The following is a 26661-nucleotide window of genomic DNA, read 5'->3' on the forward strand; positions in this document are numbered from 1 at the left end:
GTTAAGGCAAAAAAAAAAAAAAAAAAAAAAAAAAAAGCTAAATAATCTAAAATGCCAGTGGTTTTGCAAACAGTTGTAAAACTTTGTTTTTTTGTCAGTGAAACAAACAGACACGGGGAGCGAGAAGACGGGCCGTTTTTAGAGTCCCTTGTCTTACTCTGTTCTTAACATGATCTAATGTTACAGACCCGGGGACCCCGAGGAGCACTAAAATATCTAAGTGCTTTGAGGAACTCGGCAGCTTTAGCAGCAGGTGGTCTGCTTTTGTTCGCGGACGGACGGACGGGGTGCTGGGCAGTCTGGGGGCTCAGGAGGGAAATGACTGGGGCCGCGCCAGGACGGCCACCTACGTCCTGGGGCCGCTTCTCCCCAAAACACATTTTCCAGGTTTCAGGCTGGCCTTCCTGCGATGCCCAATACTGGAATATCGTAACACGAAATGCTCAGGAGACAGATGGGAGAGCTTCGTCGTGCAGGCTGGGAAGCCTCTGAGTGAGATGTGGCGCGTAGGGGGCTACGCGGGGCCCCGGCTGTCTGTCCAGGTCATGTCTGGGGCTCCGGAAAGAGAGAAAGCGCAGCAAGAAGGCTTCTTTCTTGGAAAGGAGCACAATACTGGGGACGGAGCCTGGGCTTTGGAGTCCTTCAGCCGCCCCCCCCCCCAGCAAGCCCCCCGACCTCTCTCTCATCCACACCGGGAGGACAATCGCCGGCCCCCAGGCCAACGGCGGGCATTCGGGGTGACGGGCGCTCGGAAGCACTCAATGAACGCTAACCCTCTCCACCTTTCCCACGGCCCCAGCTCCCGAGGAATTTATCACACGCACAAAAAAATCACCCAGAACAGAGACGGTCCCAAAACAACAAGACAACTTTGTGAGGATCCTTCCCGAGGCCCCGGCGTGGAGTCAACGTCGGCTCCACACGACGCGTCTCCTGCTGCACCGGAGTTTTAGTCTAATGTCCCCACTAGGAAAACTACTAGGGTTTCTGTGTGTGTTTTTCCCTGAGCTCACCGAGCCCCTTGCCTTGGTTCTTGTAGGGCAGAGTCCCTCCTGCGAAACCCAAGTGCCCTCCACGGGATGGTGCTAACAAGGAACAATGATGATGATGATGATGATGATGATGATGATGACGAAGACGATGGGGCTCTAGCCTTCTCCTACCCCTTTCGGGAGCGACTCAACGTTTCAAAATGACGTAGTTCTCAGCGCTTCTTACGGGCACCGCTGCTCCTGTCAAGTCACATTATACGGTCCACGGGCAACACGGCAACATTAACACACGCGTTGAAACTCGGGTCTTTCTGGACTAGCTTAGTGCCGCGAGAAGGAGAAAAAGACTTGGAGAACTGCTCGTGTAAAGACCCCATCTTAATCACGGCTCTGAGTCCCTAGTGTTAATTTTGTGTGCTCGTTCATTTACGTGCCACGCTACGCAAATTCAAAATTTGCTCAATGCAATTACGCAAGTGCCACTTAAACACCGTCTCCTTATTTCCAAGCCCATGAAAATGTTTCAGCTTCAGAATCTGGTAGAGGTAAGGTGGCTTTTTTTTTTTTTTTGAAGACTTTATTTATTTATCCATGAGAGACACAGAGACAGAAGCAGAGACCCAGGCAGAGGGAGAAGCAGGCTCCACGCAGGACTCGATCCCAGGACCCCGGGGTCAGGCCCTGAGCCAAAGGCAGATGCTCAAGCCCTGAGCCCCACAGGCATCCCAGAGGTAAGGTGTTTCAAAACACCGTGTTTTAACATAAGACTTCATTTAGAAACATTAAGCATAGGCAAAAACCTATTTACAGTCCCGGAACACGTTGCCTTCAGGTATTTTCAGTAGGTTTTGAGGAGCGGTTAATTCGCGATGGTCTTTATGGTGGGCTGGCAAGCTCTTCTGGTTGACTCATTAAAACGGATCCCCCGAGAGTGGAGGACGCACCATCCGCGGAACGTGTTAGTGTAGGGACAGGACGGCCGCCCTGGTCTGTGCTCCGGAGGAGAGAACACGTCACACTCCTCCACTTCCCTTTACAAATGCCGGACACAAGGGCTCCCATCGTGGGAAGGTGTTGGGAGAAGAAATGCAAGTCTTCCCTCTGACCACTGCCATTACTTTTTTGCAGACAGGCTCCAACGCTAGGGAGCCTAAGCATCTATAATTCCAAGATGCAAAACAAAACAAAACAAAACAAAAACCCCAAAACTTTGAAATTCAATTTTTTTTTTTCTTGTAGGACAAAGCTTTAGCTTAGGGCAAAACACTGGGTATGTGCTCCTATCCTAGACCTCTGCTGAGATTCCGTATGTAACACAGATACAAATCCATGGGGAAACTGAGCAATATAGTTCCTTTTCTGTTGGTTGGGGGGCAATGTAAAAATGGCTGTTTTGAAAGATAAATAATACAGAGCAAGGTTGAAAGAGGCCACCGTCGCCGTCCACAAGGCCAAATGACCTGACCTCTAGCCTTCCGTGCTCTGTCTTTAAAGCTAAGGGCACAGTGATGGACAAATTAAGGAGGAATGACCCGAAGATCCTAGGGTAAAACTATTTATTTAGTAATGGCTGCTGCTGCTGTGCTGGCTGACGTCTACAGTCAGATATAAAAAAATTATGGGGGTGCCCGGGGGGCTCAGCGGTTGAGCGTTTGCCTTCGGCCCAGGGGGTCCCGGGATCGAGTCCAGCATCGGGCTCCCAGCAGGGAGCCTGCTTCTCCCTCTGCCTGGGTCTCTGCCTCTCTCTCTCTGGGTCTCTCAGGAATAAATACATAGAATCTTTAAAAAAAAAAATGATGACTCTCATGATGGTATTTGCCTGTCTGTAGGATGCCCTCCTTCCCACACTCATGAAAGGTGTCCAGAGGTGGCTGCCCTGCCCGAGCCCAGGGTCTACGATTCCTTATTTTCAAGCACTGGGGTTTTTGAATTCACATTTGTTTTTGTTATAGTTTTGTTTCTAGAAAAAGTGAGATGTCACACACAACTTATAGATGTAATACCCCCAGTGAGATCCCAGAGGCCCATATTCCAAAAAATTTACATTTTCTGCTATAAAGTGCATAAATATTTACACTACAGAAAAACATAAACACCATTAATGCCTCTTATATTTATAGAACAAACAGTTTTAGGTTTTTTCCAGCAAATGTTTGCTATGAACCTAAGGGAAAAAAAAATTGAATTCCAATTTTTTTTTTTTCATCTTGGAATTATAGATTCCTAGGCTCCCTAGTGTTGGAGCCTGTCTGCGAAAAGTAACAGCAAAAACAGGGTTTCATAGCATAGACGTTGTTTTCTTCACCAAAACCAGTAAGCCAACAGCTACACAGAGGTCAGAGGTAAGACGTGCATTCATTCTCCCAACACCTTAAACTGATTTCTACCGCGACCCGAGGTTCAAAAGCAGTATTAACTGTACTCGGGCGATGAGCTACATCTCCCTCCCCCCAATTCCCATGTTCAATTGGAATGAATATATGTAATTCTCTGGATAGTACGGTGAGGGACCTAGCATTTCTGCTAACACAAGATTGTTTTAACCAGAATGTTTTAGTTCTTGAACATGAGCACATACGAGAAATACATGATCGTGAAAGCTAATCTGGACACAGTGCTTAGAAGTTACGGTTCCTCTGATGCAGTTTCCCTTTGGGTGGAGCCTGACTCCACCGTAGCGCTTGGTGGAGGCAGAAAAAAACTGGGGCTGGGGCGCCTGGGGGGCTCTGTGGGTTGAGCGTCTGCCCTCAGCTCAGGTCGTGATCTCAGGGTCCCGGAGGCCCGGGGTCGAGCCCCTGGTCGGGCTCCCTGCTCCGCGGGGAGTCTGCTTCTCCCTCTCCCTGCACCCGCTGCCCTCTGCTTGTGCCTCTTTCTCTGTCTGTCAAATAAATAAAATCTTTAAAAAAAAAGACTAATAGTTAAGAAAAAAGAAAAAAAAATCGGGGCCGATCAACTTACAAGACCGTTACCACTTCCATCTAGGTGAGAGGTCAGCCACGGCTACCTCGGATGACTCGTTCGGGAGATGGAACCTATGTGGGGTTCTATGTTCTTCTGAATCGTGTTTCTATTGAGACTACCCATGGGTCAGTTATTTATTTACCACCCACTACTCAGCCATTCTTTCACCTGTTCGTTCGTTCGTTCATTCATTCATTCATTCATTCATCCATTCATTCATTCACTCCTCCATTCCTGCCCTGGACCATCCGATCGCCCATCGTGCGCTACGGTGTTCCTGGATCTGCGCTAGGTGCTGGGTCATGGTTCAGACTGACAAGGAGGCTGCTTCTTCAAGGCCCTCAGTCCAGTGGGGGAAACTGAGACACACGGTAAACACACACACTGTAATACCTGTAACAACAGGAGCACGAGGCGCTCAGACAGTAGAGTAGGACTAACTTCACCCCAGGAAAGGCGAGATAATCGCACCTGAGTTGAGTTTTGAGAATTGTCGGGATTAGACCGCCCGTCTGTAGGAGGGCATCAGCTTCTCAACATGGGAGCAGCAGGTGCGAAGGCGGGGGGTGTACAATAACCCGGTGTTCTGCAACCAAAATAGCTCTGATATTGCTTGAACACGCAGAAATCACGATTTCCTCCTCTTTGGAAATGTAGATAAGATGAGCTAACTTTTTTGAGATTTTACATCAATCTCATTCTCCGAGGTTCCTAACGTCACCGTGTCCGCGGGGCACCTACGAGTCTTGATCTCGGGGCTGTGAGCACGCGAGCCCCACATTGGGTGTAGAGATTTCTTACAAATAAAGTCTCAAAAAAAAAAAAAAAAGATCCTGGCAGCGAAATCCACGTGATGATTCCTAGTTACTCTCGAACGTTGTTCGTTATTCCGAGTGGAGACTTTTCCGAGCAGTCACCATTCTCTTGCCCTCACGGGCCCCTTGGTTCCTCTCCGGCAGCCAGTGCCCCGCAGGAGGGCGCAGCATCCGCATCGGGGGCCGTGGGGCCTCCCCGGGCCTCGTCTGTGGCCTTCAGCTGACAGCAAACTCGTTCCTGAGAAAGGCTGAGCCGTCACTGTAGGCAAATGACGCAGCCGCGGAAACTTACCTGCGCACCCTCTATGGGAAAGCTGCTCGTTTAGGTGGAGCTCACGTCATTCCTTTCAGGCTCTCTCTCTTTTTTATTTATCTCTACACCCAACGTTGAGTCCAAACTCACAACCCAACATCAAGAGCCACATGGTCTACCTACTGAGCCAGTCAGGTGCCCCTCTGACTTATTTTTTTAAAGATTTATTTTAGAGAGAGAGAGAGCGAGCGAGTGAGCAGGTAAATGTTGGGGGGGGGGGGCAGGAGGAGAAGGAGGCTCCCTGCCCAGCAGGGAGCCCCGATGTGGGGCTCAATCTCATGACCCTGAGGTCACGACCGGAGCCGAAATCAAGAGTTGGATGTTCAACCGACTGACCACCCAAGGGCCCCTGTGACTTATTCTTTTTTTCGTGGCAGGAGCGGCCCACATGGCAGAGCCACTGAGTCACCAGGACACGAGGTCACATCACAACCTCAGCTCGACTCCTGCACTGCCAGAGTCGCCCACGTGCTAGGAGCCGGGACGAGCAGGGATCGCACGCAGGCCTTGACCCGGGCCTTGACCTAAGGCCTGTGCGTACGCTCCTCGGTACAAGCAATGTCCTGCTAGGGGCAGTGACAGCACGGGCGACAGGCCACGGCACCTGGACGCACGCGGGACGCACGAGCCCCCCTCACGGTCCTCAGTCTACAGTCCGAGTCACAATTTTGTGAGCTCGGGTCCTGCACGTCCCTGTTGCAGCTACAGTGAGAGAGTGAAGGTTGGCGGAGCAACCCTCTGTGGCAGCAGCGGACCAGACGGGGACGGCGGCGGGAGCGGAGCTCAGAACTCTCAAAGTAGGGGTTTTCCTTTCTTTCTCCCTTCCTTTCTTTCTTTTCTTTCTTTCTTTCCTTTCTTTCTTTCCTTTTCTTATTCTTTCTTTCTTCCTTCCTTCCTTTCCTTTCTTTCCTTCTTTCTTTCTTTCCTTCCTTCTTTTTCCTTTTCTTTCTTTCCTTCCTTCCTTTTTTTTCTTCCTTTCTTTCTCCTTCCTGCCTTCCTTCCTCTTTTTCTTTCTCCTTCCTTCCTTCCTTCCTTCCTTTCCTTCCTTCCTTTTCCTTTCTTTCCTTCCTTCCTTTCTTTCTTTCTTTTTCTTTCTTTCTTTCTTTCCTTCCTTCCTTCCTTCCTTCCTTTTTTTCTTCCTCCTTCCTGCCTTCCTTCCTATTTTCTTTTTCCTTCCTTCCTTCCTTCCTTCCTTCCTTCCTTCCTTCCTTCCTTCTTTTTTCCTTCCTTCCTTCTCTTCTTTCTTTCTTTCTTTCTTTCTTTCTTTCTTTCTTTCTTTCTTTCTTTTTCTTTCTTTCTTTCTTTCTTTCTTTCTTTCTTTCTTTCTTTCTTTCTTCTTTTTCTTCTCTTTTTTCTTTTTTCCTTCCTTCCTCCTTCTCTTTCCTTCCTTCCTACCTCTTTCTTTCTTCCTTTCTTTCTCCTTCCTTCCTATTTTCTTTCTTTCCTTCCTTCCTTTCCTTCCTTTTTTCCTTCCTTCCTTCCTTTCTCTTTATTTTCTTTCTCTTTCCTTCCTTTTTTTTTCTTCCTTTTTTTTTCTTTCTTTTCTTTTTTCTTTTCTTTTCTTTTCTTTTCTTTTCTTTCTTTTCTTTTCTTTTCTTTTCTTTCTTTCTCTTTCCTTCCTTCCTTCTTTCTTTTTTCCTTCCTTCCTTCCTTTCTCTTTCTCTTTTCCTTCCTTCCTCTTCTTTCTTTCTTTCTTTCTTTCTTTCTTTCTTTCTTTCTTTCTTTCTTTCTTTTTTCTTTTCTTTCTTCTTTTCTTTTCTTTCTTCTTATTTAATTTATTTATTCTTGAGAGACACACAGAGAGAGGCAGAGACACAGGCAGAGGGAGAAGCAGGCTCCCTGCGGGGGTCCGACAAGGGATTTGATCCCAGGACCCTGGGGTCATGCCCTGAGCCCGAGGCAGATGCCGAACCACTGAGCCCCCCAGGGTCCAACCCAGGGACGCCAACCCAGAGGAGGGCAAGAGGTCAAGCACGCGGCCAGGCTGGCGGGGGCTGTTTTTGCTGGTATCCCTTAGTCTTAGAAGACAGCAAAGGGGGGAGAAGAGTGAATGGGTAGGAGCAGGGGCTCCAGAATTGGTCGATGTGGGCTTGAGGCCCTGCTTTGTGATTTCTGAGTGAGAACTGCAAGTCCCAGTTTCCTCTTCTGGGAAGAACGGGGTGATTAATCTGTCTGGGATCCTGGGGGGATCCCATGGGCAGCGTGTGTGCAGTGCCCAGCACCCAGGGAGTGCTCTGTGAGTGGCAGACACACACGTGTTGCCTGTGGTGTAGACTAAGCCTGAGCCCCCTTCCTGCACCTGACTCCGCCATCATCTTGTTACCACGGACCGTCTCCGAATCCTTCAGATTCCTTTCCAACATTGTTTTGTGACCGCGGTGAACTTGATCAGTTTCCGACCCTGTTTGGCTGGGGTGGCGGTGCGGGAGGGACCCGGGCGACAGGCCACGGCACCTGGACGCACGCGGGCTCCGTCCCCAGCGCAGCACACGCTGCCCTGTATCCGCGCTCATTTCCATCACCTACTATTTTGTTACGGAAATTGTTTCAAGCTAAAAGACTTTTTGTTTTTTACCCCCTTTCATTTTAATAATACAATAATATTTGTAACGACCATTAATTTAAGGCTCATGAAGGCCAGACACCTAGATACCTGCTTCGTCGATTATATCTTACTTAATTCTAAAAATGAGCCATGAGGGAAGTATTATTATCCTCATTTTATAGGCGAGAAAGTTGAGGCTCAAGGGCATTGAGCCACTTGGCTCAGGTCACACAGCTCAGTGAAGGACGGAGTTGATCTCAATCCACGTCCCTCTGATTCTGAAATGGGTCATCGACTGCCAGCCTCATTCATCTTAGGTGATAAATAGGAGTTTTACCACTTACTTCTAAGTTTTACCGCCTATTTCTTACCACCAGTAAAACCTAAAGTTCTCTTGGGGAAGAACATGTTTGATGGGCACTTTACCTTTTTCCAAGCACAACTGCACCTGGGTCTTGAGATTTCGCCTCCAGCTCCTGAACCTCATCTACTAAGGTTTTAAAAGCAGTCCTCTTGATGCTGGGAGGGACAGAAAAAAGCATTTGCATGTAAATCTTTGTGTGCAGACTTTGTAACACTTTGCAAAACTGGTTTATTATGTGCTGCTAGGTACAACAGGAACCAGAGTACAGGCAAGCATTTTTCAATAGAATCTAAAAAAAAAAAAAAAAAAAAAATCACAGTAATTTGGAGCATTATGTAATTACAGAAACAACAGTCTTCCAAGGAATGGTTTAGATTTATACTATTAAAGCTCTCACAGTTCTTATTATTTTTTTTCAGCTCTTACAGTTCTTAAAAAAAGTCATGTAATTAACTTTAATGATATCTTTTTTTTTCTGGGAAGAGATACCATTTTTAAAACTGATAGTCCTTGAGGAAAACTAAAGTTTTTGTTTCATTCCAGTTTCTTCTAATCAAGTTTTAGTTTCTTCCGATCTATATTGTACCTTGCTTTGAAAAAGGTAGGTGAAAACCTGTTTTTTTCCCAACTACTGTTCATTAATAAAATATATGTGTTTTGAGATAACAGATTTTTCTTCTACCTTGAATGGATTTTTTGAGCTGATTTCTTTCTCTCTCTTTCTTTCTTTCTTTCTTTCTTTCTTTCTTTCTTTCTTTCTTTCTTTCTTTCTCTCTCTTTTTTTAAAGATTTTATTTATTTATTCATGAGAAACAGAGAGAGAGAGAGGCAGAGACACAGGCAGAGGGAGAAGCAGGGTCCCTGTGGGAGCCCGACTCGGGACTCGATCCCGGGACCCCAGGATCACGCCCTGAGCCTAAGGCAGACACTCCCAGGCGTTCTTTGAGCTGATTTCTAACAGTGTACTGTTTAATATTCATTGAAAGTACTTGCTTTACTTCTCATTCCATCTTCACACTAATTTCCTAATTCCTTAGTCACTCATTTCTTCTTTATTTACAGATGCACAATTAATTAATATTACTAATTCCCACTTTGTGAACTCTACATCCTCGGCCTGATGTTATAAACCGGAGACCTCTGAGGACTAATATACATCTACATTTTTGCGTATATAACTGAGAACTATACTCACACTTTGTACACCACATCAAGAAGTAATGATGCCACAGGGATGAACAACAGGCCCATCCAGAAGACGCCGGAACTGAACAGCATGGCAGCCTGAGGAAACCATCAGAAACGACATTACCTGAGCAACCAAGACGCACGCCATTCATGTTTAGTTTTCATACGATTTTAGGTAAAATAATTTTTAAAAATCTCACTCTGCGAGAGGATAAACAAGGACTTTAAATCCAAACTTGGGCACGAGGTGGAATTAAAAGCCAAATGTGTTAAGGCATGTCTTTACTACATCTATTTGTTTCCCCCTTAAGCAGCTAATAGAGCAAGGTTTTATCATGTGCCAAATATTTTCATACTTTTTTACGTGAGGTTTTTATTACTGCGGTCAATATGCGAAGTAATAAACTCTGACCTTTTTTTATAACATAGAATATCAAAACCAATCTTTTGGAGCAAATTTCAAATAATACTCTGGCTTACATTCTCTTATAATACAACATGTAAATTAAATCCTACTTAGAAACCAAATTTACTATTCCTGGCAAATAAAAATTAACTTTTGTAAAATATTAGACAAATTTAAAAAAATCATCCAGATAAATCACGATACAGTATAGTCAAATTAAGATATCTACATTAGAATAAAATTTGGTTCAAAGATTTACATGACTCCTATTGGTATGTCCTGTTACTGCTAAAGTCAAACCAAGTATCTAGTGTGTAAACCCCAAATAACAGTGTATTAAAAATAATTTCAACCATTCCTCTGTATTAAATAACAAATCACTATATCAGAAACTTTCAGGTTGCAAAGAAAATGATTCTATGGCTAAAAAATTAATAAATCTATTAGCTATTTGCAATTATAATAAAATAAAATCCCTCTGTAATATAATCAGATTACACGGAGTTTAAAAGGAGTATGTCATACAATAAAACCAAAAGAAATATTTTGTTTCACTTTGAGGCTATTTATCAGACTAAATTTGCAGTGCCCACTCAAGCGCATAAATATATTGCTGCGACTCCGTTAAAAAGCCGTCACTCATGCATGCACATTTATACTCTGCTCAAAATCACAAGAATTTTTTTTCTTTAAATTAAGTGTGGTTTGGGAGTTAAAAATGACCTAGAGTTTCTTATGGTGTTAACGATCCTAATCAATCTTTGCCTAATATGAGGATCACTAATTTTAAATTAAGTTTGAGATTTTTAAACTAAGTTTGAGATTACCTATCCGTTTTGACGATCAATGGAAGACCAGGAACGGTTGCTTGATTTTTTTTTTTTTTTTTTGCATTAAACAGGGCCTCATTGAGATAGCCTGTCAGTTCAAGGATGTTATGGTCTTTTTTTCCCCCTTATATAGGATTAAATAGCTCTGAGCATGTTTAAAAAGATGCCATTACAAAAGAATTTCAGAAAATAAATGTGGCCACGTGGATTCAGTGAAACAGCACCTATATTCTAGACACCAACAAGACGAAAAATATTCACATAAAAGTCACTTTATTTTATAAGCAAAGCATGATATTCAACATGTTTGCTGACATCTTCAATAGTGAAAACCAACAATTACTATGTAATAGGAAATGTCTATCAAATCAGTGGGTTTTGTTTAGATTGAAGGAAGCTTTTTAGTGAGGTAACTGCAAAAAAAAAAAAAAAAAAGCAAAAAAAAAATGCTCAAACACACACAAACCCAACTACATTTCTTTTTCCTTCTGGGGTGAAAGGTGGATAAGAGTCTAAGTCCTGCAACTGAAAATGCCTCATTTGCTTGCCTTCATTTTAATCTATTTTAGTTTAGGGGCAAAGGAAGAACGATTTATGCCTGCCTTTGCCACCTTGTACTAAACGTCGCTGGTGGAAAAGGCAAAAGTGGTGGTGGAGTCTCTGGGCTGCTAATTCTGACCATTGTGATGTTAACTATGAATGGGAAGCAACTGGCGCCCACTATTCAGTCCACCAGCCTTTGGCTTTACAAATGAACAACGTGAATTGAGGGGAAAAAAGTTTTTCTGCGTCATATCTGAAAGGCTGTCAGATTTTTTTTCTTTTGCAGAGTTAATCCAAACCTAAAAGATTTAAAGCCGACATTCGCATTAAAGACAGAGTCTCTTTGTATTTTTTGGATGGAGAAGGGAGGGGAAGAGAAAAAAATAAAATCCCACAGAGGTATTTCCTTCCTTTCTGTAGAGAAAGCTCCCCCTCAGTCTGTAGAGACCAGTTTTGTCTCTAACTTTTCACACGTTGCCCCGCAGGCAGGTCGGGGAAGGCGCCCAGACAATGGGGCTGTGGGCTTCCCCCACAGTGGAGGGCTGGGGGGTCGTGGCTAGCAGCCCCCCCCGAAACCCCCAGGCCTCTCTGGCCAAATGGAATGTGGGGGCCCTGGGGGGGGCCCCCCAGCAAGGCCGGTGAGTGGAGGCCCTGCCCACGCCTCAGCCACCCGGGGCTGCCGGGCCCAGATGGGGCGCCAGGGACCAGGGGTAGCTCGACTCCACTGAGGGGGCGGGGGCTGCACAGCGGAGTGCGGGCCTAGGTGCCTCCGGGCCAGGCAGGGGCCCTGGGTGGGGGCCGCCCCTCCGACCGCACCACGGGGCCCCTCGGCCACCTGCTTTCCCACACCGCAGACGACTCTCCTGCCCTTCGCGGGGTCCCAAGGTCAGTTGTGTAGGACACGCAGTCTACACGTGCCACCTGTCTGCACGCTCCAGGGATGCGCTGCTCACCTCCAGCCTGCCTTTCCCACCCAGGGCACGTGGCGGAGCACGGCCCTGTGGCCAGGATCTGGGACCAGGTGAGCCTGGGATCTGGGACCAGGTGTAGCCTGGCTCTGGGACCAGGTGCGGTCTGGCTCTGGGACCAGGTGTGGCCGGGATCTGGGACCAGGTATGGCCCAGCTCAGGGACCAGGTATGGCCTGGCTCTGGGACCAGGTGAGCCTGGGATCTGGGACCAGGTGTGGCAGGGATCTGGGACCAGGTGTGGCCCAGCTCAGGGACCAGGTACAGCCTGGCTCTGGGACCAGGTGCAGCCCGGCTCTGGGAGCAGGTGCGGGTGCTGGCCAAAGAAGGCCCCTCAGGGAGTCCTGGGGTGCCCCGGACCTCCCTGGAGCAGTCCTGGCACCGCCGCCCTGCCCGCCTCAGCCTTGGGGAGAAGCGTGGAGCCCCGGGTAGTTGACCCAGTGCTGCGGACCGGCCGCCGTGACGACTGGCAGGACTAAGCAGCTTCAATCGCCTCATTAAATTTTCACATTTCTTAAATCGCCCTAGGCCTCTTGTTCTTTCTGGGGCTCCCCCCTCCCCCAGGCCGAGCTTTAAGGAAGACCAGTTCGTCACACTATCAAAGGAAGCGAGCGGCGGGAGCTGCGGCGGCGGCTGGAGGTGTCCCGGCCTTCCCCACCTTACGGCTCGGTACACGCGGCTCAGCGCTGCCACTGACCCGGGGACTGACCGCTCACCTCAGTTTGTTCATTCCGGAAATGGACACAAATATCCTTCTTGTAAGAATTATTAGAGCCTGCCCGGGCATAATATATCCCTTTAGGAAGGAGAAATTATTCCGAAAACAGCCCTGTAAATCTTGCTTGGTTGTTTAGCACAGGGAGGGAAGGGCAGCGAGATAAATTAACACAAATTCCAGGGAGGTGAAGAGTTCATGCCAATAATAACGAAAAACCAAGAAGTGATTATTAAGTGTCTAGATAAAGCTTTATGAAAGGACTTCTAAGCTTAAGAACAGTAAAAAAACAAAACAACAAAACAAAACAACAAACTATAAAAAGAGGCTTTAAAGATCGGACTCATAAAAATGTATAAGCTCCACACGTTCGAAAAGAACATAACGAAAAAGCAAATGGTAAGAAACTGGGCGAATGCCACAAATATATGAAATCCGGCCTTAATATCTGCTTATAAAAATAGACCATTTATCTTCATAAGAATAGCTAAGGACCCGACACATTAGGCCAAAAGACCAGAGAAGGTATTCACGAAAGCCGCAGCAAGTAATCAATACCACGGAAAAAATGTTGCGCCTGTGTGTCGTCATAGAAACAGGACAGATCAGATCAGATTGGAACAATTGACTGTCACGGTTGGTGTGGGAGAAACAGCCCTTTGTAACGATTTATATTTCCGTTGGCCACGTCCTCGCCTCTGGAGAGGCATTTGGCAACGTGCATCAAGGACGTAAACATTCATTCCTGCTAATCGGATAATTCAATTTCTGGAGCTGCGTGTCGGAACTTGGGACAGCTTCTGCGGATAAGTTCGGATCCCGTGGAATTGCTCTGGGGTTACCAGGCCTGAGAGCACGGCCCCCGAGAAGCCCGTCAGGGCCCAGGCCGTAGTAAGGGGATAACCGAAACCCCAGCAGCACCCTCCTGACGCGTCACACTGCACGGCAGCACATCTGAGGCTTTGAGACACCACTGCAAAGGACCCTACTGAACAGCTACCTGTTCACTGATTCATGGCTTTATTTAAGTAATCTCTACACCCAACACGGCGCTCAAGCTCATGACCCCGAGATCAAGAGTCACGTGCTCTTCCAACCAGCCAGCCGGGCGCCCCGCAACGGTTTTCTAAGTCAAGGTTTCTAAATGTAGTCATCCACCACGGGGCACTTTTGCCACGTTTTGCTTACGCACGCCTCCCCCCGAAGTACTTGTGGGGAATGCGGATACTCGCTGTGGGTTCTGGTAGGGAGGAGAACAGCCATGAAAGCCGTGAAGGCCGACAGGTCACCAGGCGGCTGGTTCCGATGCACTTCCACATTGCAGGGTAGCATCCCCGCTGTTCAGGAGGCCGGGCACAGGCCGTAATTCTTACACGATGATTGTCCAAACGAGCCCTGAATAAAGGGGAAGGTAAGGGATCCTAGCAGTGTCCGCGGCTTCTGTTACCAGTAAACACATCCCCGGGAAGGCTGGCGGCTTCTCCTCTTATACGGGGACCAGTCACAACCTCGCCCTGGGGTTCACATCTCTTGCGTGTGCTTCAAACACACCGTCCAGCTCTGAACTTGAACACCGCACGGGGACTCGGAACTCGACACATCTCAAACCTCACGCACGCTGCTCCCCACCCCGCCCCCCAAACCTGCTCTTCCGTCGTGCGAACTGTCTAGGGAATGGCTTCATCACCAACCGTGTAAGACACAGACACAGAACCGGACTCCATTCTGGTCCCTTCACACCATCGGGTTCTGTGCTGCTTGACATCTTCGGGCCTATCGGCTTTTTGGCAACCCTGCCGCCGTCATCTCTGTCCAAAACGTGCCCAGAAAAACAAAAAACAAAAACAAAAACAAAAAACCAAAACGTGCCCAGCCTCCTGACAGCCTGCAAGCTGGACTTAGTGACGCCCGTGGCGCTCGGCTTCTAGCCACGTCTCCACACTGCAGTCAAAGGGATACTTCCCAAGTGCAAATTAGATTTTAGCGTGTCTTGGATTAAACCCATTCGGTGGCTTCATACTGCCCCGGGGGGTAGAGTGCAAACTCCTTTATATGATCTTAAGACCCCGCCCACGTGCCTTCTGCTTGCTTCCCACGTGCCATCTCTGAAGCCAGCTCCCAGCCCTCGCTACACACGGGTGCTCCAGTTCTGGGAAGGTGCCCATGCTTACTCCCATCCTTGGGCCCTTTCCTTAAAAGTAAACAATTTTCCCATCAGATGGTACCTCCCTCCTTAGACGCCGCTTAGCTGGCTCTACCCTGGGCTTCTATTTCTATCACCCATTTTCTAGGTGCTCCTTTGTCTTCCAATTAGACCATAATCTCTTTAAGAGGAAGAAGTATATCTTGATGAGTTCTCACAACCAAAGTGCTCAACCACCGAGCAGGTGCTCAGTAAATGCCTATTGAATAAATAAATTCTTACAACCCAGTGTTTGGAGAGACTGAAAGAAACACCAGAGCATTGGGACCCTGCTCCCGAGATGTGGTGGGTACAGTTGGCTTGGCTTTCCTGTGTCCTGGCGTGGAGCAGTTACAACTGGGTGTTTATGTGACCTGGGGAGCTGGGATAAAAGGTGGATCCAGCTCCTTAACTGTCCTTTTTCAACACAGGTTGTCTTTTCTGTAAAAAAAAAAAAAAAAAAAAAAAAAAAGGCCAAGCAGCAGGACTGCCCAGCTGGCTTAGTCAGTAGAGCGTATGACTCTTGAACTTGGGGCTGTGGGTTCGAGCCCCCTGTTGAGTGTAGAGGTTACTTAAAAATAAAATTTTAAAACGAACAAAGCCGAGCAACATTCACTAAAAGCGAGGCGTGTTAAACTACCCCCTGCCCCAGCCGAACCAACAGAAATATTTTAGTGAATCGGGGAAAGTATAACTGGAAATGCTGTAATTTGGGGGGGGAGTCAGGAGAGGACGTAGAACGGGCAGGAAGAGAACGAAAGTCTCCTCCCAACATTAACGAAGCCTTTAATCAGCTATGTGAATCCTTTGCAATGTCAAATAATTAGAAGAATCTATTCCCCCCAGTCTTCCCCATCTCAACAAATAGACTTTATCCTTCTAGCTGCTCTGGCCAAAAAAAATTAGAGGAGTCATCCTTGCTTCCCGCTTTTCTCCCAAACTGCACATCCAGCCTTTGGCAAATCCCATCTGCTCTACTTAATAACAAAATCCGCATCCATGGTCACAGCAGCGTCATTCACAACAGCCAGAAGGTGGAAGTATCAATAGATAAATAGGTAAGTGAAATGCGGGCAAATAGGTAAATGGATAAATGAAATAGATAAGCGGATAAACTACATACAACGGGGTATCAGTCTAAAAAAATTTTTGTTTTTGGACACATGCTGTAACAGATGAACCCTGCTGAATGAAATCGGCCGGACACAAAAGGGCACATTACAGATTCCATGTCTGTGAGGTACGCGCAACCGTCAGATTCAGAGACAGACAGTAGAGCAGTGGCTGCCAGGGGTTGGAGGGAGGAGGGAACGGGGGTAATTGTTTTTTGCGTCTGGAGTTTCAGTTTGACACGATGGAAAAGTCCTGGAGACGGATGGTGGCGATGGCCGCACAACGCGGCGAGTGCATCCCTAAACCGTACGCCTATAAAGATGTTTGAACTGATCAACAGTCAATTAGGTACATTTTGTCAAATAAAAATGTTGAAAGAAATTAATAAAAACCGTCCTCCCCACCCAAATCCGGACTCTGCACACTTCATAGCCCTTCCACCCTGGCCTATGTCCCTACCAGGTCTTTTGATCTCCGGGCAAGGCCACTTTTTGGTGGTGCCTCCATGACCTCTCCACCTAGAGCTGCACCCCACTCCCACTCCCATGTCCTTCCTACCCTACGGTTCTCCGTGGCACTTGCCACCGGCCAACGCACTGTACAACAGGCCGCTAGGACGCACCCCCCCCCCCCCAAGAATATAAGAACCTGAGGGCAGGGATTTTATCTTTTGTTCCCTGCTGTATCCCCAGCAACTAGAAGAGCCCTTTGCCGCATCACCGTTGAAAGAATAAATCGTTTGATCCAAGTTAAGCGTACAGATTAAGGTAAACCCCCCGCAGGACTGGCATGTTAACAGTGCCTACCTCCGGGCAAGGGGCAGTGCTGCTTTTTTCCCTCTATTTTCCAAAGTGTATTTAATGAACTCTCAGCTACTCACATAGATCAAAATCACGAGTTTTACCTTAAAAAGCAGAAATACCGTCAATTTTCACCGATGGGTGAAACATTCAAAATAGTTATAATAAAACCGCTATTTTCAATTAGACCCTAGCCTCTCTTTCCGCGTTTAGGATTCTTTTCCTAGGCTCACTTACAATCACGCAGAGAAGATGTATTTTCTTTTTCTTTTTCCCCAAATGGTTCTCTGATTGGGAAGAACGGATGATTCAATAGTGATCCTCCCATCCAGGAACATGGGATGTTTATTCAACTTTTTTTTTTTTAAATATTTCTCTCACTTCTCTAATTTTCTAGCTCTCTTCTCACTAACCATATACACAACTGGCTGAAGTCTCTCCTGTTGTTGCTGTGAATGGGATCTTTCATTTTCTTTGCATAGGAGGGCTTATTTTTGAAGACTTAGGGCTTTTCCAAGGGAGTTAACAAATTTTGGGGAAAAAAATCCAAACGTTTATTATATATAGCTTCTATATCCCATTATAGAAGGCGCTTCTTAGGATTTTGGTCAATAGGGTGTTGGACCCAAGAGTGTAACTGTTTTTTCTAGCCATCTTGTTCATGAAATCATTTTCGTAAAAGAAAAGTCAATGCTCAACTTTAGGTTTTCAGAGACTGTTCCCTTTCATACAAATTTTCTGGGTCTTTCCAACCACATCGCGGCTCTCTTCTCCCTACGGCCCTTCAATGCTTCGTCTTTGCCCGGGATGCTGGACACTTCGTCGGAGAGGCGGACTCTGTGTTGCTATATTCCACTTTCACTCCCATCTTACCCGGCCTGTTACTCATGTGGTCTTTCCTCCTTTGGTTCCTTTTCTCAGTCCTTCCTCTCAGGGGCCTGGGAGAGCCGGTGCTCTGAACCTGAGGTATGACGGTGGCTTTTGGTACCCTGAAAGCTGAAACTCACAACTTTAACATCTGTATTTTTATGGCAAAATAGAAATTTTACGTCAAAAGGACACTAGTGTATCAAGATCGTGCTTTCTCCTGCCAACAGAACCACTGACGTATGGGAACCTCATATTGACTCACCAAAATCAATGCTGCTTTCAGACCGGGCTATTTGAATTTAATCTCACAAACATTTCTGAAAGGTGTCTTTGGGTCCAAGGCCCAGGAGACACCGTGGTGTGGCACTGCCAGGGTCTCTAAGTTGTGCGAGCCTTTTCTATAGGCTTGAGCCTTTCTGTCTAGGTTAATTGTGGTTCCTAGCTCTGGGGTTGAATCTGGTGGTACCTAAGTCATCACTGGGTCAACACTCTGTCGTGCATTCACACCACTTTGTACCTTTACTGGAGACAAATTTCAAGTCCATAGAAGCGTTGGCTTGAAGACACGAACTTCCACTGAAATCCTTCAGTGGCCACACATCTTGGGTCGTCTAGCTCCAAACCTCCCTCTGATAAAATCCAAAGATGGAGGAATGCACATGCCAAGGTCCACGTGGCGCTTATCACTGAGAAAGGCCTTTGATGTCTTATTTTAGCTGAAAAGAAATTCTTGCAAACCTTCAGTTATGTCACATTTATGTCAAAATTTAAAATGTCTTTCCTCCTTTACTAGTTTATTATTAGCATTTATTTGTCAGGTCCTCTGACCCAAATCTTTATTGTACGGCTCTCAGATACTTTCTAGAATACTATGTATTTCACAAAGAAAAGCCATCCACCCAGGCTTAAAGGAATGACATTAATGACATGAGAGTAGCTTTCTGTGACCTGGTCTTTGCTTAACTTTTCAGTTTTAGCTCCAACCATTTCCTGTGGTGGCGACCCCAAACTCCTCCTTTGCTTGGGCTGTTTTTTCCTTGGAAAGTCCTTCTCCCGCTTGCCTTCTTGGACAGGCTGGGAACAGCAGTAGCAAGAAACTATCCAAACTACAGCCTAGGGGTTGAGGGTCCTCTCCTCTGCCAGCCCCTGTGCGCCGTGGGCACAATACTTAGCACCCTGCTGGAACTACCTGCTGATCGGTTGTTTGGTCCGTAAGACTCAACCTCAAGAGGACTCTCTTATCTCACCTCGTGATCCACTGACACCCAGTATAGGTCCTGACACACGGGCGCTCTGTAAATCTCAGTTGTGTGGAGCCAACTCGGGCTCTTACACAGGATGAATTATTACTTTCTCCATAAAAACAGAGCAGAACACCCAGAAAATAGGAAGGGTGTTTTGAATAAACTCCAGTATGCTTGCAATTATTCCCAGAAGCTCTTGATTATTTAGAGACAAAGAAAACCCTTGGCTTATTCCAAACAAACAAACAAAAATCTGAGAAAATAGGATTGTTCCAAATCATAGAAAAAACATGCAGATCAGATCCCAGCTCATAGCATTTATGTGCTTTTTTTGCCCCCCACGGACATCTCTGGATGGTGGTGAGGGGCTGCAGTGGGAGGGATCACTCTGAGGGACTCCGAACCCATATCCAATCTAGCTGTATGATGCAAGGAGCAGCCTTTGCATCTCCACCCTCTGGCAAAGGAGGAATGAGAAATGATTACGAAAGATGTTCAGAGGAAAGGGACAGAGAGTGAGTTAGTTGGGACCTGAATTGATAAGTTAACTTTTTTTTTTAAAAAAAGGAAGCAAAATTTCACTATAGACCAATATAGACTGAGAACTGAAGACACAAAATCCTCTTTCTAAAAAAGAATCGAGACTGCCAGGATATGTGTGGCTCTGAAACTCTATTTTCTGGGGATCTAGTTCCCAGAATAGTGAAAATAATTAAGAACAGAATTTGTTTTATTTTGATTGTCCTTATTGTGCTATTTAAAAAAAACTGAAAAGTAGAAAAATGAGGGCAGAGTTAGTAACCAAATATTCTTTTTATTGTAAGAAATATAATTGAAAAATGTCATGATCCTGGATGAAGTTGTGGGAGACAGGGTCCATCACTCCAGGGCTCAAGCTCCTCACTTCCTCTATCATTTCTGCAGTTCTTTAGAATTTTGTGATGGCTCTTTATTTTATCTCAAAAACTATCTCGTAGAGCACCAATTCTTCAATCACTAGTAGTGCAATCTGTGACACTGACCTATAGATTTCAAATTGTAGAAGATCATTTCTAAAAATTTTAAATTTACTTTCCAGCCTTACTGAGCTATCACCGAGGTATAACATTAGGTAAGTTGAAGGTGTGCAACGTGTTGATTTGGTATGTTTATAAATTGCAAAATGAGTACCGCCAGAGCATTAGTGAACACCTCCGGCCTGTCACATAGTTCCCATCTCTTTTAGGAGATTATTTTTAAAAAACTAAAAAAGTCAAAAAGCACTTAGCTGTAAAAAAGGCCTGTAAAAGCTGTTAAATGGCTTATTTTGAAAAATCACTAACTTTCATGGTAAAAACTCCTCGTTGTTCCCCAATGCATCCCCTCTCCTCTTCTTAGGTGCAGACCTTGGGTTCTTGGCTGGACACTTTGTCCTCCAGCTCTGACTATATTCCCCTGGCTCTCCTGTGGCAGCTAGCTGTGGTCTAGCTCTTAGCCAAGGACACCTAGGTGGAAACGTGGTGGGCAAGGTCTAGGAAAGAATGAGAAAGAGAAAGGGTTCATCTTTCTTCTTCCCTTTCTCGTTGGCTGGAATGTTGGTAAAACAGCCAGAGCGGAAGCAGCCACTTTGGGCTGACGAGGTTGGCAGGGCAGCCAAGAGCAGAAACCTGGTTTCTTGATGACTGCGTAGCTGCCACAGCGGCCTTGGACTGCATGGCCATCACCAAGCTTCTTTTACATTTAATCCACAATCGCTTTTTCACTGAAGCATCAAAAAATATGCCACGAAAGAACTTGTGCAGCTGATACGTGCTAGGAAGACGAAGTGAGAACATGGAACGAAGCAGGTCCTGACCACTCCCGGGCGATCCCTTTATCTTACTCTAACCCAGAACGCCAAGACTTGTGTTCAGTGATAGGATTTATTGAAGCAGATCACACAGCGACGTGTGGTTCCCTTCATGAGCCCTTCCGATGGAATCTCTCGCTTGTCCCTCAGAACCAAGCCATGCTGGTCTTAGGGGTGGGGATGCGGAGCTCGTGGGGGCGCCGCGCCCTCTGCCTGCCTCGCAGACTCCTCACAGCACCCTTGGGCGCCCTCTCGGCTCAGCATTCCTGCCCCGGGGCACAGGTACCTGCTGCTCTTTCAGTCCCGAAATGCTCTTCACACACGCATCATTCTGACTTTCAGCGTAATCTTTCCTTCTTCAACAAGACCTTCCTGGGGTGGCCGTTGTCCGTCTCCCATTTCCCACAGCACCCCGTTTTCTTCCTGCCACTTTGTGAAATTACCCTTAGCCGCCTGTGAACTGATTTAGCGAGGGTTCCTCCCCCCACTCCCTGGTCGCCCCAGCCCTCACGCTAGCGGGGATCCGGCCGCACCAACACGTGCTCACGGGACGGCCGACTGGCGAGAAGGGGCGGCACTCTGCCCTACAACAGCAGGTTCCGTCCGTCTCCTACGGTTTGCTCACCAGAGCCGCGGCGCCTGATGTTCTGACATCAACGTGCCGCCTTACGGGCGGGAACGGGTCCCAGTCTATCCTGCGTCCTGCTGCCTGACACGGAGCCTGGCCCGGGAAGACGCCGGGCCCACGGGCAGCAGGCCGCCCCGCAGAACGCCGACTTCCGAACGGCCCGCGTTGCACTGCAGTGTCACAGCCGCCTCTCTCCTCCCCTCCTACTGCTCCCACAAGGGCTTCTCTACGCAACGGGCTTGGAGGTGGCTATGCAGCCGGCTCCTTCTGCGCTGCGAGAACCCGGCCGGCCTCCCGTGCTGCGGGGCACGAGGCCTGCCGACCAGCGGCACGACCTGCTGCAGGAGCTCCCCGCCGTTGGCTCCCTGAGGAACATCTGACCGAGTTCAGGGTAGTGGTTCCCTCTAGGCTACTTGGCTCCCCCAGTAACCTTGGACAAACCTCCGTCACATCGTCGCATCATGACACTGCCTCACCCCGTCGGCAAGGACTGGACTTGTGGCCCATAAATTATTTCATGCTATCTAGGTGATTAAAGGCGGACAGATGAATACAGACTATTTTAACCAGGAAATTCCTCATATGTAAAGTAATTTATTGTGTTGGTAAAGGGGGCAGTGGCAAGACTTGGGAAAATCATGTCACTAACGTAGTGTATTAATACCTTTCCTGCGGGGGTGACACCAAAGGGCTCAACAAAGATTTTTATTGTTTTTCAGAGAGACTTTACAAACCTCAATCAAGAGATCTGAAATTCTGTAAAACACATGCTCGTTCCTTAACTTCAATTTCCTTCGGTAGTTTTATAGATCCCTTAGGCCAGGGAGAGCAGAACCAGATGGCGCTCGGGGGGACCTTACGGTGCGCGTCTGCAAAGCCACGACACATGGAAAAGTCTTGCCGATACTAAGCTTCTGGTATCAATCGTGATATGAGATGATCCTTGATGTACACAGCTTGCTTTTTTTTAGTTTTTAATCTGGTGTACTAGTCATCCTGGCTAAAATATTTTCTTCTGGAAATTAAAAAACAACAACACCACCCCCCAAACCCCAGTAACATCATCTAGGCACGTCGGAAAAGCAGGCCAGCATATGTTTATATAACATAGCACTTCTCACCGGGGTCTCCCTTGCCCCATAAATTGTTGTCCTGGTGTGAAAAAAATACAAGTCAGGTCTGAAAAAAAACAAAAAAAAGTCCTTCTCTTAAATCACAACCATATTTGTGAGAGGAAGCCGGCGACATATTTAAAGTCGCAGCAGAGCTTGTCACACTGTTTTTTTTCTTTTTCCCCTTCCTCGATGATTTCTTAGTGTTGCATGTTCTATCTCCGTATGATCCACTGCCCTGCCTCGGACCCTGACGGCCGCTTTTCCTCGGGACAGTTAAATATTTCAATAGTCCACGCTACCGGGACACTCGTCAATCACCGTCGTCGATTCGCCATCCGGGACAGAGACGGAGAATGGCTGTAACGGCAACAAAAGTGCGAAACCATCGGAGGGAAGGTTCCCACAAGGAAACACCCCGGCCACCGATGGGGGGCCACCCCATCCGGCCGTAGCTGGAGACGCCAACGCCGAGGCGTTTGGACAACAGATTCCTGGGCGTTCTCGAACGATGGTGGTGGCGTTCTCGATGTTTTTTTTGAATGAGAGGGGTATTATTTATACTAATATTGGTGTTAAGAAGAGGCAAGCAGCCAGGATATGGAGCGGGATGGAATTTATTTTATTTTATTTTATTTATTTTATTTTTATTTTTTTTGGAATTTCTTTATTTTTATTTTTATTTTATTTTTTTTTTGAGATGGAATTTCTATGCATGTGTTAGGGAGTCAGGCAGGTATTGCAAAAGGAGGACTGGAAACCCAGGTGCTTTGGAGAAGAGATGGGATCACGTCTGTGACCGGCTAACTTGGGGAAACTGGTTGGGGCCGTGGGTGTTGTGGGAACAGCTGCTAAATCGGGGAAATCAGTGGAATGCAGGGAAGAAGGCTGTCGGAAGGAAGAAATAAAAAAAATTCCCACCTGGGAGCAAAGAATAGCAAAGGGCCCAAAGGGAAGGTGTTTAGATCCCAATGCATTTGAGACAAAAACCTGGGATGAAGTCTCTGGGGATGAAGTCTCTGGGCCACCTGCGGTTGCTCCGCTTGCCACAAAGGTTCGTCATACAGATTTCAATCAAACAAGGAATGCCTGGGAGCAAACAGTGCCCGGGGAGCAGTGTGTGTGAGCCATTGTCCCCCCTCCGTGCTGCAAGGATTTTCCTTCTGTCTTCAGCGGGGGCTGCGGGGTGAACCGTCAGATCCGGACCCAGGTGTGAATGTGCGTCCAGCCGAACAGAGAGGCATGAGACCCGTACCTGCAAGCTGCCGGATTTGTGGGCAGTTTGCACCCCGAGGTCCCGTTGACTAGGGCGAAGGAGTCTGCGCCCCGGCGACATTTACGATGTTCCGTGGAGAGAACGGAGTGAAGGGAAGCCCACGGAGAATCTCAATCGCAGGAGCTGGAAGGCGGCCGGGGAGACGCAGGTCAGCTCCTGCCTTAGGGTCACCAGGCCCGACCGCACGGAAAGGGTCGCTGCAGGGGGTGTGGGATCCTGCGCTGCCGCCAGGCATCACTGCCTATTGGCTCTCTAGACGCTGGAAGACGTCCTAGGGGCGCGAAACCTGCCTCTGGGTCTTCTCTGTGTCTCGGTCCTCTCACCTGTACACTGGTTACGACAAGTCTGCAGTGAGGACCCGGGGACCCGAGGCCCGGCTCATCCTGACCAAGTTCACTGACAACACCGGGCGGCCGCGTGCTTTCTTTCCCTTTCGCTCCTCCTGTCCGGCCGCGGGCACAGCTTATCCGCTCTACCTCCAAAGGGCTTTGGGAGTCTGGCCACGTCCACGGCTGCCGTCCTCCTGGGCCACGCACCACGATCTCCCATCGGGCTCACGGGGTGGCCTCTCACACGGGCTGTAACCCAATAGCCACGGTCCTACCATGAAAACCTAAGTCAGATGCCCATGCCCCTCCCTCAAGTCCCTCCAATGGCTCTCGCCCTGACCAGAAGTGAGAGCCACAAGGCTGTGTGGGGAGCACAGCTGACAGCTGGGTTCTCCACCCCCTTTGCCTGCTGTATTTTCCTCTATATGCTCATCTCCGTTTCACTTCATTATTTTGTCTTTTTCCACCAGAAAAGTAGGCTGAAAAACCTGACGTTTTGTCTGTTTTATGCACCAATGAATCCCCAGTGTCTAGAACCATGCCTGATGCATTGAAGAATCTCAACAAACGGTTGGTGAATCGACTACATGAATACCTCTGCACTACCCTGTAGGCCCTTATTAAGCTCTCAGGCAACCAAAACATGCACACATATTTAATTAATTGCTCTGTCTTAGGAGGGATTGCTGCCCCATTAATATAGGAAAGGACTGGAGTCCTAGGGCACATGCAGCATTGGCATCAGACACTGAGACCCAGCAGTGGCTTTCCCAGGAAGTCAGTACACACCACGCCACGCATCCCGCGGGTAGCCCTAAACCCGGGGGGCTGCCCAGGCCATGCTGCATTACGTGGGTCCCGTAAAGCATGTCCAGCTAAGGAGGGCTAATATTTACACTTACCCCGATCTTATTTATAATAACATATGACTACATGTAACACTCAGTAATATATGTGATCTACGACAGCATTTTCCTAGGAAAGTTAAGAGCTGAATAAGTGTTATTCAAGATGGTTGGCCAACTATGTACATGCACATACATGCAAACACTGGCACATAAATGCATTTCTCATATATTTGCTTGTTAGTATGTATGCACGTGTGAATGTGGCTATATCTTTAAAAAAAAAACTTTATTTTTTGAGAGAGAGAGAGAGAAAGTGAGAAAGGAGGGGGAGAGAGAGGAACAAGCAGATTTGCACCAAGTGTGGTGTGGACGTGGGGCTTGACCCTGAGGTGATGACCTGAGCTGAAACCAAGAGTCGGCCGCTCAACCCACTGAGCCACCTGGGCGCCCTTGTATCTGGCTCTACTCTCTTTAAAAAAAATTTTTAAAGATTTTTAAAAAAATTTATTTATGATAGACATAGAGAGAGAGAGAGAGAGAGACAGAGACACAGGCAGAGGGAGAGGCAGGCTCCATGCCGGGAGCCTGACACGGGACTCGATCCCGGGGCTCCAGGACTGTGCCCTGGGCCAAAGGCAGGTGCGAAACCACTGAGCCACCCAGGGATCCCCTCTGGCTCTACTCTTGATTGAAATATAGAATTTTAAGCTTCGAAATACGTAAAACCTAAGGGTGGTTGCCTCTTTCTGAAACTAACTGGATTAGAGAACTAGTGACTCTACATACAATAAAAAAGTTCAGAAATCGAGTGCCGCTACACAGATTTCTTGGCATTTTGTACCCAAAGCCCAGGAAACAGTAAATGTAGATGACTACCTATCCTCCCTGAGGATCTGAGTGGCATTTTGGTTACATGCTATTTTGGGAGTTGTGGGGCTCATTTGCACACACGCACACATCGAAATGCTTAGTGAGCATAAGTACTATATAAATTTAAAGCATTTTCTCTGAATAAATTCAACAGACTCACATTTCGCACAAGCTAGTCAAGCCCACAGGTAAATTAATCCACTCGTCATATTTTCAGTGGAGCACCAGCTATTTAAACATTATATTCGAGGAATCAGTAGCCATAAAAATAACAAGAAAAAGAGCCGCTGTTAGCGCTTCCCACTGAACACGAAGTGAACAGAAACGTGATGGAGTACTGACAGTCATTTCACTTTGAATTAGACACAGCATCACCGCAAGTCTCTGGAGATGATACGAAGTTTTGTGTCTGAGAAATACCAGGAATTCTACAGGCAAGGGGAGGATTATATTTGGTTGGCAAGAAGCCAACCCAACTTGACACTTGTTCTAGAAGTAGGCGGTCAAAAACTCAGCTCTTGTCATCAAAGCTGTTGGCTCCAGTTGCTTATACTACCTGACTCTCAGCACCTCTGGTGTTCCCCATCTTGAAGGTAAAACATGAAGAAATGAGATGGAAAAGTCAGGTCTAGTGAAAATGATCTCAAATTGAAATCAGCCTCAGGGAAAAGCAGGTCCGACCAGACAGCGCACGTCAAATAAAAACAAGGAACAGAACCGACTTGCCAAGTGGCATCTTCAGACACGAATGGTTTTTGATTTGACTTCTTCCGGGAAAAGGAGCTCAAGCCAAGGTAAGGAGGAGATGCACTCAGAGCTTCCTCTCTGCTTTCCTCAAAATACATGCTGTGAATTTTCTAGAGTTTGCAGTACATGTTTTATCTTTTTTTTTTAATACATGTTTTATTTTTATTTTTATTTT

At 47.1% G+C, this 26661-nt stretch overlaps 1 protein-coding gene and 1 long non-coding RNA gene across 8 annotated transcripts in view; one reads left to right on the top strand and one right to left on the bottom strand.

Moving 5' to 3' along the window:
* Positions 1-26661, bottom strand: part of ATP8A1 (ATPase phospholipid transporting 8A1) — a 224216-nt gene that overhangs the window by 7260 nt on the left and 190295 nt on the right. For 6 of the 7 annotated variants that reach the window (XM_077847881.1, XM_077847879.1, XM_077847877.1 and 3 more), the window contains 2 exons: positions 9186-9274; positions 8053-8145 (listed from right to left, as the gene is read on the bottom strand). In XM_077847881.1, coding sequence (XP_077704007.1) covers positions 8053-8145; positions 9186-9274 — 182 coding nt within the window. Of the gene's footprint in view, positions 1-8052; positions 8146-9185; positions 9275-21995; positions 24271-26661 lie in introns of those variants that run through there. The other variant, XM_077847882.1, reaches the window with a different exon arrangement.
* Positions 1003-10140, top strand: LOC144283576 (uncharacterized). The gene is made up of 3 exons (XR_013352124.1): positions 1003-1537; positions 5459-5878; positions 9053-10140. It is a non-coding gene; the product is annotated as an uncharacterized LOC144283576 (long non-coding RNA).

The sequence above is a fragment of the Canis aureus genome, chromosome 14 (assembly GCF_053574225.1).
Source record: "Canis aureus isolate CA01 chromosome 14, VMU_Caureus_v.1.0, whole genome shotgun sequence".
Lineage (NCBI taxonomy): Eukaryota > Metazoa > Chordata > Mammalia > Carnivora > Canidae > Canis > Canis aureus.